Source organism: Mytilus trossulus, chromosome 9 (genome assembly GCF_036588685.1).
Source record: "Mytilus trossulus isolate FHL-02 chromosome 9, PNRI_Mtr1.1.1.hap1, whole genome shotgun sequence".
Taxonomy (NCBI): Eukaryota; Metazoa; Mollusca; class Bivalvia; order Mytilida; family Mytilidae; genus Mytilus; species Mytilus trossulus.
The window spans coordinates 15628738-15643092 of record NC_086381.1 but is presented as its reverse complement, the minus strand read 5'-3'; the positions used below and the strand labels follow the sequence as shown (position 1 = coordinate 15643092).

The following is a 14355-nucleotide window of genomic DNA, read 5'->3' as shown; positions in this document are numbered from 1 at the left end:
GTACATGTGATAACAATGTGTACATGTGATAACAATGTGTACATGTGATAACAATGTGTACATGTGATAACAATGTGTACATGTGATTACAATGTGTACGATATTTCTTAAGATTTGTTGTGTATGTTATCATATGATAATTTTTGAAAAGTTCTGAATTACTTAAGCTTTAAGTTAAAAATCATAGTGTTAATGAACATATAGAGACAACATTCCCAAATATACTGAATATTTCCACCTGATTGATAAAATCAGTTTTATTCAATAACTTTGAATTCCTAAGTGTACATTTGTTCTTGAAAGATGAAACAATAACACCATAGAAGATAGAAATCCCTGTGAAAGATGATATCTTTTAAAAATATTGTTACATCAGAATATTCTGTGTTATTGGAACATATGATGTATAATATAAAACAATAAAATGAATTTACATGATTCAATAAAAAATAATTTTAAAGTAAACAATCACCATCTATTATCTGATTATTTAATACCTTTTCTTTTACTTGTATGCAGAACCTAAGAGCATTGGAACAAAGAATGAAACAGTTTCTAGACCAGTTGATGGAGAAGAGGTATCATCGTCAACATTGATGTGTGAAGCTTGTCAGTCATTCACGTCATGTTATAAGATTGTACAGTGCTGTGATGGTCATCTTAATTGTAACACCTGTGTAGAGAAAGTAGTCAAGAAGGTGCTATCACATGGCAGTGAAGAGGTTAGTCTGGGATGGGATATGTGTAGAATTATTTTAGGGTTAAACCTTACTGTTAAAGATTGTCACTCTTAAATGATACTAAAATTGCGGTTACAGTTACATCTTGAAATTGTCATAAAATAGAGAATGGAAATGGGGAATGTGTCAAAGAGACAACAACCCGACCATAGAAAAAACAACATCAGAAGGCCACTAACAGGTCTTCAATGTAGCGAGAATTTCCCGCACCCTTGGCGTCCTTCAGCTGGCCCCTAAACAAATACATTCTAATTTCCAAATAGTACACAAGATACTAATTCAGTGATAATGAACACCATACTAATTTCCAAATTGTACACATGCATGATTATGAAATTTACATCATGCTTTTGGAACCAATTTGAAGTAAGACCTTCTATATACAGCACTTAGTTTCACCTGGTAATGCCATGTTCTGCAATGTTCTAAACACACTTCCTGTTTGCTGAAGGATTAGTGTCCACCTAAAGTTAATCATGTTTTCTCTAATTATTTATTTTCAAGAGTACCAGGTTGTTTTTCTACTTTGATCACTTTTGCCAGTTATATTTAGGTTAACAAGCTTGATTAAAAATAGAGAAAAGTGTAACATCAAAAACTAAATATGACAAAAACGTCACTTTATTTTTCTTGGTAAGAATTGTATTTATCTATATATATATATAAAGATCTGTAAAGATCTGTATATTCATTCCATTTTAAAGTGGAATTTATGGTACATTTTTCATTTACTTTTATGAATATTTAATATTATTTTCCAGACCAACATCACATGCTGCTATATTGAGTGTTTTGAATGTAACAGTTATATTCCCGAAAGTATGTTATTCATTCCAATAGTAAAAGTTAAAAATTTTATAATATATTGGACAACTTTAAAAACAGAAAATAAGCTTGTTCATGTTATTTTTTCACTAGACTAAGACTATTCTTATACCCACATGACTTCATATTAATTTCCCCCTAGTCCATCTATTTGTCTGGCTAAAATTAGGATACATGGTTTGTCCGGTGTCATATGGTATTTTGAACCCCCAAAAATTGAACCCGGGGTCAAAATACCATGCGGTAAAATGACCCCGGGGTCATTATACTGCATGGTATTTTGACCCCGGGGTCATTTTTCACATATGGTATTTTGAACCCCCCTGTGGTATATTGAACCCCCCTGTTTTTGATAAATAATATTGCAGATAATTTAATTTACAATTAGTTGGCTATTTTTTTTTTTATTTGAGGTTTTGAGTAGGGGGTGTGGGGGTTCAATATACCGCAGGGGGGGTCAAAATACCATGGCTATGTAAAATTTTGCAAAATATCTCTTCCAGAATGCTCAATACATACAAACTGCTTAACTGAGTATTATTAGTATGATAAGGAGTTTAAATAGGTTGAATTTTTGAAATTGAAGGTCTAAAATAGGGGGTTCAATATACCGCAGGGGGGTCAAAATACCATGGCTAAGTAAAATTTTTAAAATATCTTTTCCAGCATGTTAAATGCATACAAACTACTAATTGGAATATTATAACTATGTTAAGGAGTTAGAATAGCTAGAATTTTTTTAATTGAAGGTCTATGGTAGGGGGTTCAATATACCACAGGGGGCCAAAATACCATGGCGAAGTAAAATTTTCAAAATATCTTTTCAAGTATGTTAAATACATACAAAGTACTTATTGGAATATTATAACTCTGTTAAGGAGATATAATAGCTTGGATTTTTTAAATTGAAGGTATATGGTAGGGGGTTCAATATACTGCAGGGGGCTCAAAATACCATGGCTAAGTAAAATTTTCAAAATATCTTTTCTAACATGTTAAATGCATACAAACTACTAATAGGCATATTATAACTATGTTAAGGAATTATAAAAGCTTGAATTTTTGAAATTGAAGGTCTAAAGTAGGGGGTTCAATATACCGCAGGGGGGTCAAAATACCATGGCTAGGTAAAATTTTCAAAATATCTTTTCCAGTATAATAAATACATACAAAGTACTAATAGGAATATTATAACTATGTTAAGGAATTATATAAGCTTGAATTTTTGAACAGGATTTAATAAATTTTTGTAAAATATTCTGAAAATGACAGCTAGTTGGAACTTGGATGTAGACATTTTTTTGGTACAAGCTGCATAAAGAGATCATGGTTTGTTCAGCAAAGTCCTCCTGCCGCTTTGGAGGTACAGCTTAAATATTTTGTAGGATGTTCATACACATAATGAAGGCGTGTAATGCCACAGTATTTTGATTTTTTTTTCAAATAGTCTGAAAATGTCTGGTATTTGGACTTCCTCATTTTTTTGGTACAAGAAAACACCCTATTTTGTACAAGAGATAATAATCTATTTATATCTAGTTGGAAAATAAACCATTGGACTCATAGATAACTGCATAAGACATTTGAGGAAGAAGGGAAATATTTAAAGATAGAACACCGTCTTACATGAAGTTTATAGAGAATATTTACTGAATAAAAAAAAATACATTTTTTTTTGTTCCTTAGTCTTTTTTAGATCATAGCTAATCATTAATCACAACAAACACAATCTTAATTATTTCATTATTTTTTCAGGTCAAGCAAAGAAAGTTCTGCCATCTCTCATATTTGAACTTTTGGAAGATAAGATCAACAAAAAAGCAAGTGAAACTATTGAGAAAATGACAGACTTATACAGGTAAAATATGTAATAATTTTGGTCATTTTTACATGTTATGAATGGTGACAAGTGCTCAGAAATGCTGATATTTGGACCTAGTATACACATTGTATAATCAACTATAGGTTCTTTTCACAAAAATGTATGATTGAAGTTCATTTATTAAAAGTCATACTGAATTGGGTGTACAATTTTTATCCTTGAAAAAGAAGTATGCAATATGTTCATATTTAAAAAAAAACAAAAACAAATATCCCATTTACCAGAACAATTACAGAAGTGATTATTAGAAATTGTTTTATAATTCTGCTTTTTCCTTTGCAGCTGTCCAATTTGCCAGTACAAAGTTGTGATTGAAGGAGATTTGAAGAAATTTGATTGTCCACAGTGTAAATCAGTAAGATAAATATAATTATGTCGCAATTAGTTGAATACACACCTACTTTTTCCAGTAAAGAGATAGAAACATTGACATATAAAATTTCACCAAAAAATATGATTTAGTTATGAAGCAGTTGTAAAAGATAAAACCCAGGAGAACAAAGTATAGGTAAAAAAATGTAATAAAAATATACTGGTTTAAGTGGAACAACAAGTTAAAGCAATCAAAATAAAAACAAGAAAACCTAATGAAACGAACAGCCAAATGTTATTTTAGCTTTAAAACAATTATTGCTGAAACAAAACAGCATTATCATCATGTGATGTGTTTTCGTAATAATAACAATTTTCACTGCTTATGGTTCTTACTGTTGAGTTTTTATTCAGGTGTTAACTCAAATTTGAAAAGCATGTCCTATCGAATGATTTTAGGTATCTAGTTTTTTTGTCAAGGTTTTTAACGGTTTCCAATTATTTTGTATGTAAAAAAAACGACGCCGTATGTTTTCGTATGAATTAAAAGTTGGATTAGTTCACAGACAGGAAATGACTATATAATGCGGGAATTAGTATTTTCTAAAATTGTGGTTCTGGTGATCACTTGAATCATGATAAAGGTTATTCAATACTTTTTGGTACTAGAAATAAATAGTAAATAGTTTCAGGTTGGTGTTTCATGAGTTGAAATTGTTACATTTTTATTTATTTCTGATTGACACTTGGTTTCTACAAAGGAATTTTTTTTTTTGAAAACAAAATGCATTTTTTTTTAAATTTAGGGTTTAAATGTAAAAAGTAAAGACTGTTTTCATTTTCATGTATCAAGGATGTATAAAAAGAATTGTCAATAAAGTATTGAATAAATGGATTTTGAACAGCTATTTTATATAAGAACCATGATAATTTTAACTCGCTGGTTTGCTATAAAAATGACAAAAAAACACAGGACAGTCACATGTCTTAAAGATCTAATGTTGGGCAGGCAGACAATATAGCTATACTTCATGAAACCCTTCAGAATATTACTCAACAACTATACTAGTGAGGCAAATTTTTGGCATTAAATAAGAATGGCTAATCTGGTCAGTTTTATTAAATTTGTTCTAGCGTCTTTTATAACAAATTTGAATATGTTTTAAAGATATCAGAATGTAGTGTTGTTGTTGTTCCAAATATAGAAACCGAATAAATCCGCTACAATAAAACGCGTGTGAAATAGATACCGATAAAATTATGGATGATATGAAAACATATACCACGACAATATATTACAAATGTTCCCTGACAACTGTATGACTCTGTGAGATGAATGATGTTTTGATGAATCCATTTTATATATTTTTAGTCGACATGTAGATATTGTGGTAAGAAATGGGAATCATCAGATCATGGAAGTTGTACCCTCAATACATTTATGGCTAACTCGGACATGGACGTTACTTCTACATGGTGTACTAATACTTTACCAGAGGGATACAAGGTATAGTTTCAATAGTGGGACAGATCTGATCTTTATTTCTAATTTGTTGTTTGTTGAAAATTCTGTTACCTCTGATACAAAAATTCATATCTCAATACTCTTTTTTTTCCTTTTTTTTTTTAAATAGGTGATATTTTAAACAGTCCATATTTACTATTGGCTAAGGTAATTTTGTTCCCTGTATATAGAATTTTCTTGTTCGTCTCTTCATGTGTCCAAATCATTGATGAATTATAATTTGAGACTCCTTGCTTCAGTGGAATGACACTGATAGAGGGGGAGATAAGGAGAAGGAGAAGGAGGTTATTAATTCTAGTTTAAATAGGTAAACGGTCAAAATCACTGGTAATATAAGATAGATGAACACTACACAATAAAGACCTCCATCTATACCAGAGCTACCTTCTCTTTTAGGATTAAAGGAAACAGTCATAAAGTAAAGAGGATACTATTTGTTTATATCTGTAATGTAGAACTAGTTCCTACATTCTTCTTCATGTTAAGATGCATAATTTTATTTTACATTATTACAGGATTTTAGAGCAGTACCTCTGGACACTGGTCAATCAGAATACAACTTTGTCCTTTCATTATTCCATAAAAAAGGATTAAGAAAAGGGCCGTCAGGTCAGGTTAAAGCTGTATATAGTGTACAGAATCCACGACTATGGCAGAAGTTTTCTTTGTAAGTACCTAATTATGCAGAATGTTAAATCAAGCATGTAAAAGTTTGTAACATTTGTCATTCTATCACACAATTTACAAATTACTGTGTTAACAAATAATTGTCCACTTACCTGTTTCAGTTATAAATGCTTGCCTTCAGTTAGGGCAATCATGTGTTGACTCCAGAACTAGTAATAATAATAATAATAATAATATCTTTATTTAGAGAGAGTAACTTATTTGGATTACACCAATTTTCAATAAGGCTCTCTTAATACAATAATAATTACATTAAAAATGAACAATGAACTAGTGCTGAGTCAACCCTTAATTGAATATTTTTTCATAATACCACTAACACAGGGTTCACACTATTTGGACACTGGGGTGAAAAAGTTGCCTGCTTTACTTATTCAAATGGCCAATGGCTGTTTAAAACATCAAATTTGTAGATTAGTTGTATATTATTTCAAGGTAATAACTTTTTAGTATTGCAAGCTAATAGACAACTTTCGAGTTCGATGCATTTCGTTAAAAATTTCTGGTTTTAGTAAACATCATTTGTGCGTTTAATGGCATCGTCACTTCCATTTCAATGTTGAGGGAGTGGTTGGAAAGTTACAGTACAAAATGTACTATATTGCGGGATTTATTCATCGAACTAAATTCTCATAATTGACAATCAGCACTGCTGTCATTAGGGAATTGTGATTAAGTTCTTACAAAACAAAAATTATTTCTAGTTTACCCTGCACAATGACGATCACTAAGACGCTTGATGAATATTAAAAGTGCAGGGATACAGGCGACCCCCTCTATCTGGTAAATCTAATCTAATTGATTATTTTTTTCCGGTGACGGATGAACTGGAAAGTGGTCTATTGAAGAACTTTCTTTCACTTCTGGCACTAGATTATACTCGAGAGTATGTCAACAGATTTTGAATTTTGCTAAAATGATTTAAGGACTTTATTAGAGCATGTAATTAAAATGCATTCAGATCATGATTGATAAATTGAAAATGTCATACTCCACAGTGTTCCCCCCAGGATTTTTTGATAGCGCTGTGGTAAACGCGTGATTCTCAACAATTCTCAGTAACTTTGTTGCTGCGCACGGTTGGTTTGTAATTGATTTGTTATGTGTTTTTCTTATTTTATGATATTGATGTTTTCTCTTGTAATGATGTCCTCATCATGCTCATGGAAGTTACCCCTTTGTTTGCTAATGTTAATGTCTGGATATAGACATGATAGAAGAAAAGTCTTTTTTCTCCATTTGTAAATTCATATAATCCTCATATTATCTGTGTTTAAAACCCAAGGAAACGTCTTTTCAATGATGGGTGTACCCCAGACTGCCTATATGAAGATTTCTTATCAGTAACAGGTGATGTTACAGAACATGTAGGACCAACAATAAAGTCATTGTCAGCTTCTGTGTTTGGTTTTGTAATCCACTGTAGCAGTGTACTGTTAACCTTACGACGTTTGACAGGAAATGACATTTTTTAGCATTTATGATCTGTCATTTTCTGACCTTAACGTTTTACAATATTGAAATGGCTTCATCCAAACTGGACATCGAGAAAGTGAATTTCTCAAGTCGTATCAGCTTGGGGTTTGTCTTTGTAATCATATCCTCTCAATTGTATAATTCAAATGTTAAAATTCATTACTGTAGAATTGCTGCCTTACCAATAATTAGTTCGAAAAGGTTTTATTTGATACTTCAAAGATTTGCTCATTTTTAGGGTTCGTATGGAAAGTAAGCCCGAAAAATTGTAACAAACCCCCATGTTGAATCATTTTTAAAATCGTTAAACGAAATTTTTAGTGTCGTTGGGAAATGTGGTTAATTTATTTTATCTCGTTTCATTCATATACGCCTCTATAAATTCTATTAATTAAAACAATAGATGTCAATGTTGAAATCTTTGTTTATTTTCATCTCTCAAAGTCGCCATTTTGTAAAATTTATTAGACTGGTCCTGCGGAGTTACTTAATACAACGGAAATAATTCATTCAGAAATAGTAAACCAGTCGATCATGTGAAAAAATGTAGCGACATGGTTGCGTTGAATAGCGCTGCGGTCAGTGCAATAGAACAGCAGGAAATTGTGATAGCGCTGAAAATTGCTGTGCTAAAACGGCCTGGGGAGAACACTGCTCCATTCCAAATTGATTTTCAAAGATTGTTAATTTTCGTAAATTTTTCTTTGGCCACCATTTGACTACAAAGACAGTCAACCAGCATCCTTAAACAAGACCTATACCTATCAGACTCAAATACTTTTGTTTCAAATAATACAACGCAATACACAAGCAATGAATATGGTTACATTATGGACCTCACCAAAGAAGATTACATTGACCTCACAACAGGTAGCAGCAGTGTAACAATTTGTCTGGATGAACTACCGAAAGAATTATGGGTCATATATATGTTTTGTACATTCTATTTACAACATTTACATATGGTTTCAACCTAGAACCCCTCCATTATAAGTCTCATCTCTTATTCTATCAAAGATTCTGATGTAGTGTGAGCCCTTATTTACATGTTCTTATTCTGATGTGCATGTTATATTTCATACTGGATGTTAAACACTCATCCATTATCATTATTATAAAAGTTATTTGCTTATTTCAAATATGAGCGTAAGGAGGTATTTTAGATATCCAATGTGTGTCAAAGGAGTAGGTCCGGTAAGACCGCTTTTTGGCCCCAAAATATAGCAGTTTTACAAAATTGTTAAAATGTAAACTTTTAGTTATTTATTGGACAGTTGAATGCTTCTGCTACATAAACATGGGCTGTTTTTGAGAATACAATGCACATTTATCGGATGGTAGCACCATTAAGTCATGCTAAATTTCTGAAATCTTCGAAATTCTATTATTTTAGTTAAATTTTAGACAGTTTCCGTGTTAAACGAAAGTGGCTGCATTCATGTTCATCCTTGATATTGAAATGTAAGTTGTATTTTATCATAATACATAACATATATAAAGATTGTGGATGAACACGGATGCGGCCAATTTCATTTTTGACAAAAACCATCTTAAAAGTGACGTTTTTTGGCATATTTGAGAGATTTTTCATATTTGAACTTGAATCGGATCGTTTAAAATGACTAAATAAGTTAAAATCTTTCACATAAACTAATTTGATCAAGTGAAATAGACACTTTAAAAGTGTTTAAAAAGTGGTCAAAATCTTTCCTCAGATGAAACTGAAATTTGAGGCCAAAATGAGTCCTTACCGGACCTACTCCTTTATGGTATGTTCTGGATATTTTTATCGTGGTTATTTCTACCCTGGTCTACAAGGACTTATCATTTTTGTAAGTCTTATCTCTAACATGATTGAATGATAAATTTTAGATATTTATATATAATTTTAGAAAATATTTGCATGCACTTATAATCATTGATATAAAAATAAGGATAAATTGCTTATTCCTTAACTTAAATTTAAGGTGGTATTTAGTAAATGCACATGTAAGATATTTGTGAACTTGATTATTATTTTCTAGACAAAAAGAGCACATGATAGAAGACATAGGAAAAGATAATATAAATGAGCAGCATCTTTTCCATGGAACAGACACAGCGGCAGTAGGGGGTATATGTCGTGATGGCCTAGACTGGAGAATGTGTGGTTTGAATGGCACAGCTTTTGGCCAAGGTATATTATTAAACTCAACTTATGAAGGCCAACTTTTAGCTCAAGGCCAAAAGTGGGCTTTTCTCATCACTTAGCGTCTGTCATCCATCGTCATTTGTCTGTTGCCCCTTGTTGTTAACTTTTACAAAAATCTTCTCCTCTGAAACTACTGGGCCAAATTAAACCAAACTTGTCAAACCAACCAAGATGGCTGCTATGGCTATAAATAGAACATTTGTGGCAAAATGTAGATTTTTGCTAATATCTCTGAAACTGAAGCATTGAGAGCAAATCTGACCCTGTCAAGATCTATCTGCCCTGAATTTTTCAGATGAATCGGACAACACGTTGTTGGGTTGCTGCCCCTGAATAAGTAATTTTAAGGAAATTTTGCTGTTTTTGGTTATTATCTTCAATATTATTATAGATAGAGATAAACTGTAAACAGCAGTAATGTACAGCAAAGAAAGAACTACAAATAAGTCAACATGACCAAAATGGTCAATTGACCCCTGAAGAAGTTATTGCCCTTTATAGTCAATTTTAAACACTTTTCGTATATTTTTGTAAATATTTACATCTTATTTTCCTCTGTAACTACTGGGCCAAGTGCATTATAGTTAGAGATAATTATTAACATCAAAAATGTTCAGTAAAGTCACATCTACAAACACATCACCATCACCAAAACACAATTTAGTCATGAATCCATCTGTGTCCTTTGTTTGATATGCAGATAGACCAAGGTGAATGACACAGGCTCTTTCGAGCCTCTAGTTCAATTATGCACCAGTATTGTATATTAATTTTGGAATGGATATTTTGTTGACAAGGAAATGTTTGTTCACTGCATAAAAAAAAACATGAACAAAGAAATATACAAGTTTGAATGATGTATAAAAAACTCTGAATACTCAACTGAAGTTAATACTGTTTATTAGTCAAAAAGTTATATTTTTAGTGGATATTGTTGTGAATTCTGTTTTCACAGAATAAAAATTCAATAAATCATAAACTTTTTATAGTCTTTGTATAGAAACTTTTGAAGAACAACTAAACAAATTTCCTAGAAAATACTGTTTTCCATAAATCCATAACTGGTACGTAGGAATACAAGCTAAGTGAATCAACAGAAATAGGGTTATTGTGTTGGAGACTGTACTTTTTAGCTCACCTGTCCCGAAGGGACAAGTGAGCTTATGCCATCACTTGGCGTCCGTCGTCGTCCGTCGTCATCCGTCGTCTGTCTTCGTAAACTATTTCAAGAATCTTCTCCTCTGAAACTACTGGGCCAAATACTTTCAAACTTTAACTGAATGTTCCTTAGGGTATCTAATTTATAAATTGTATCCGAAGTTTTGATCTATCAACAAACATGGTCACCATTGCTAAAAATAGAACATAGGGGTCAAATGCAGTTTTTGGCTTATAACTCAAAAACCAAAGCATTTAGAGCAAATCTGACATGGGGTAATATTGTTTATCAGGTCAAGATCTATCTGCCCTGAAATTTTCAGATGAATCAGACAACCCGTTGTTGGGTTGCTACCCCTGAATTGGTAATTTTAAGGAAATTTTGCTGTTTTTGGTTATTATTTTGAATATTATTATAGATAGAGATAAACTGTAAACAGGAATAATGTTCAGCAAAGTAAGATTTACAAATAAGTCCACATGACGGAAATGGTCAGTTGACCCCTTTAGAAGTTATTGCCCTTTATAGTCAATTTTTAACCATTTTTCGTAAATCTTAGTAATCTTTTACAAAAATCTTCTCCTCTGAAACTACTGGGCAAAATACTTTCAAACTTTAACTGAATGTTCCTTAGGGTATCTAGTTTGTAAATTGTATCCGAAGTTATGATCTATCAACAAACATGGTCGCCATTGCTAAAAATAGAACACAGGGGTCAAATGCAGTTTTTGGCTTATAACTCAAAAACCAAAGCATTTAGAGCAAATCTGACCTGGGGGCTATATTGTTTATCAGGTCAAGATCTATCTGCCCTGAAATTTTCAGATGAATCAGACAACCTGTTGTTGGGTTGCTACCCCTGAATTGATAATTTTAAGGAAATTTTGCTGTTTTTGGTTATTATCTTGAATATTATTATAGATAGAGATAAACTGTAAACAGCAATAATGTTCAGCAAAGTAAGATTTACAAATAAGTCAAATGACGGAAATGGTCAGTTGACCCCTTTAGGAGTTATTGCCCTTTATAGTCAGTTTTTAACCATTTTTCGTAAATCTTAAAAATCTTTTACAAAATTCTTCTCCTCTGAAACTACTGGGCCAAATACTTCCAAACTTTAACTGAATGTTCCTTAGGGTATGTAGTTTGTAAATTGTATCCGAAGTTATGATCTATCAACAAACATGGTCGCCATTGCTAAAAATAGAACACAGGGGTCAAATGCAGTTTTTGGCTTATAACTCAAAAACCAAAGCATTTAGAGCAAATCTGACCTGGGGGCTATATTGTTTATCAGGTCAAGATCTATCTGCCCTGAAATTTTCAGATGAATCAGACAACCTGTTGTTGGGTTGCTGCCCCTGAATTGATAATTTTAAGGAAATTTTGCAGTTTTTGTTTATTATCTTGAATATAATTATAGATAGAAATAAACTGTAAACAGCAATGATGTTCAGCAAAGTAAGATCTTCAATTAAGTCAATTTTACCAAAATTGTCAATTGACCCCTTAAGGAGTTATTGCCCTTTAAGGACTTTTTTCGCAATTTGTTCATCATGTTGACTTACTTTAAAAAATCTTGTCCTTTGAAACTGCTGTATCAATTTCAGCCAAACTTAGGCTAAATGAGTTTCAGAGTATTTAGTATAAATTTTATATTTTATTTCCTTGTATATCAAGAAACATAGCTACTATGGCTAAAATAGAACATAGGAGAAAATGATTATTTTTTTTGGCTTTTGAAGAAAATAGGACGATCCAAAATACATTTAAATAAATTGAAAAGCCAAAATAATCATTGATGAGAGATTTAACCAAAAGAATTAAGGTGAGCGATTCAGGCTCTTGAGAGCCTCTTGTTATAAATTGTGATTTGAATGGAGAGTTGTCTCATTGGCACTCATACCACATCTGCCTAAATATTTATTATATTTCATTCACCTTGTTGATTTATCTATGGGCCTGTTTGTCCATGGGTTATTGAACAAATATCTTGGTGAGCATTATAAAAGGTAAAGAAAAGTTCATTATATGAAATGTTAATAATTAGAAAATGTTAGAACATACATCTGATTTCTCCATTGTAAGAAGATTTACCTGGACAGTTGTCACACTGACTTCTGTGTTCGTTACAAGGAATTTAAAGGAAAGCAAAAAATAGGTACTGTAAATTCAGAAACATTTGCCTCAATCTATCATATTGCAATTTTTTTAAATATTGGAAGAAAATGCTAGATAGATTATTGTGACTTCACAAAGCTTTAGTTTAGGTATCATATATAAACCTTGCAATATTTTCTGAATTTACTGTATGCTATGTAGTTTGTATATCTTTTCATATTTAATTTATCTAATGTGGATTCGTTAATTTTCATGGATTAAAGAAAACTTACATATTCATGGATATTTAATTTGTGGTTTTGCCAAAGTCTGCATTAATTCCTTTAGAAAAATTTAAATTGTTGAACATTTAAACTTGTGGTTCTCCTCTATCCACGAAATATCCAACAATTGGTATCCGACGAATATTAATGAATCCACAGTAGCTAAAAGAAAGAACATTTTCAACTTCTTACTGAGCTCATTAGTGATAGACAAACAATCAGTATCATAACAATGCTTTTATATTGTATTTGTATATTTTAGGGACTTACTTCGCAACAGAGTCAAGTTATTCAGAAAAGTATTCTCATATTGGAACAATTAGACGTAATAAGTCAGCATATATGCCTAAAGGTTTCAATTTGGGAAGTGCTAACCAACGTCCTTCGTTTGGAGGTAATAATGCTATTCCATTACCCTATACACAAGGTTTTTCTATGGGGGTTAACTCCCCTGTGTTAATAAACAGCAATCAAAATCAAGGATTCGGATTCGGAACAGCAGCTTCAAATAATAATGTCTCAGGATTGTTTGGTGGAACTCCAAATAATCAAAATAGTGGTTTAAACTTTGCACAACTTTTAAATCATTTTCGGAATGTCAGACAATCACAGCCTCCAATCAACCCAGCTACTCATCCACCTGGTTTTAGATTTGGTGGTTCAGCCACTGCTGCTACTTTTGGGTCAGCTAACAACTTTACTTTTGGAGCCCAACCTGTAAACTTTGCAAACACTAATGTGAATATAGAGGCTAGTTCTACTCATCAACCAGAAGATATTCCATTAGAGGAGCAATTTATCCAGACAACGAGCAGATATATGTTTCTAGCACGTGTTTTAGTGGGAAGGCCATGTGCAGGACAACATGGTATGCGTAAACCTCCACGTGATGAACAGAACAGGCTTTATAATTCAGCCAGTGACAATCCAGCTAAACCCAACATATTTGTAGTATTTGATAGTGCTCAATGTTATCCAGAATATCTAATTGAATTTTGACAATTTAGTAATTAATCATTTAAATGAACAAATACTCAGTTGATGCCAAATAAACAAAAGTTGTACGATCTAACCTGTTTATAAATTTACAGAAAAATGAAGTTATATGCTAAATATGCAATTGTAGATGGTGTCAGTTTTACTAGAATTGTTAACTTGACTATATATTATTTAG

The 14355-nt window shown here is 31.9% G+C and overlaps 1 protein-coding gene across 2 annotated transcripts in view; it reads left to right on the top strand.

The window, feature by feature from the left end:
• LOC134685201 (uncharacterized) overlaps positions 1-14355 on the top strand; it is a 24539-nt gene extending 10184 nt beyond the window's left edge. For both annotated transcript variants that reach the window (XM_063544700.1, XM_063544701.1), the window contains exons 8-15: positions 520-722; positions 1502-1559; positions 3321-3423; positions 3730-3802; positions 5132-5266; positions 5800-5951; positions 9472-9623; positions 13444-14355. In XM_063544700.1, the coding sequence (XP_063400770.1) occupies positions 520-722; positions 1502-1559; positions 3321-3423; positions 3730-3802; positions 5132-5266; positions 5800-5951; positions 9472-9623; positions 13444-14180 (1613 nt within the window). In that variant the 3' untranslated portion in view covers positions 14181-14355. The remainder of the gene's footprint in view (positions 1-519; positions 723-1501; positions 1560-3320; positions 3424-3729; positions 3803-5131; positions 5267-5799; positions 5952-9471; positions 9624-13443) is intronic.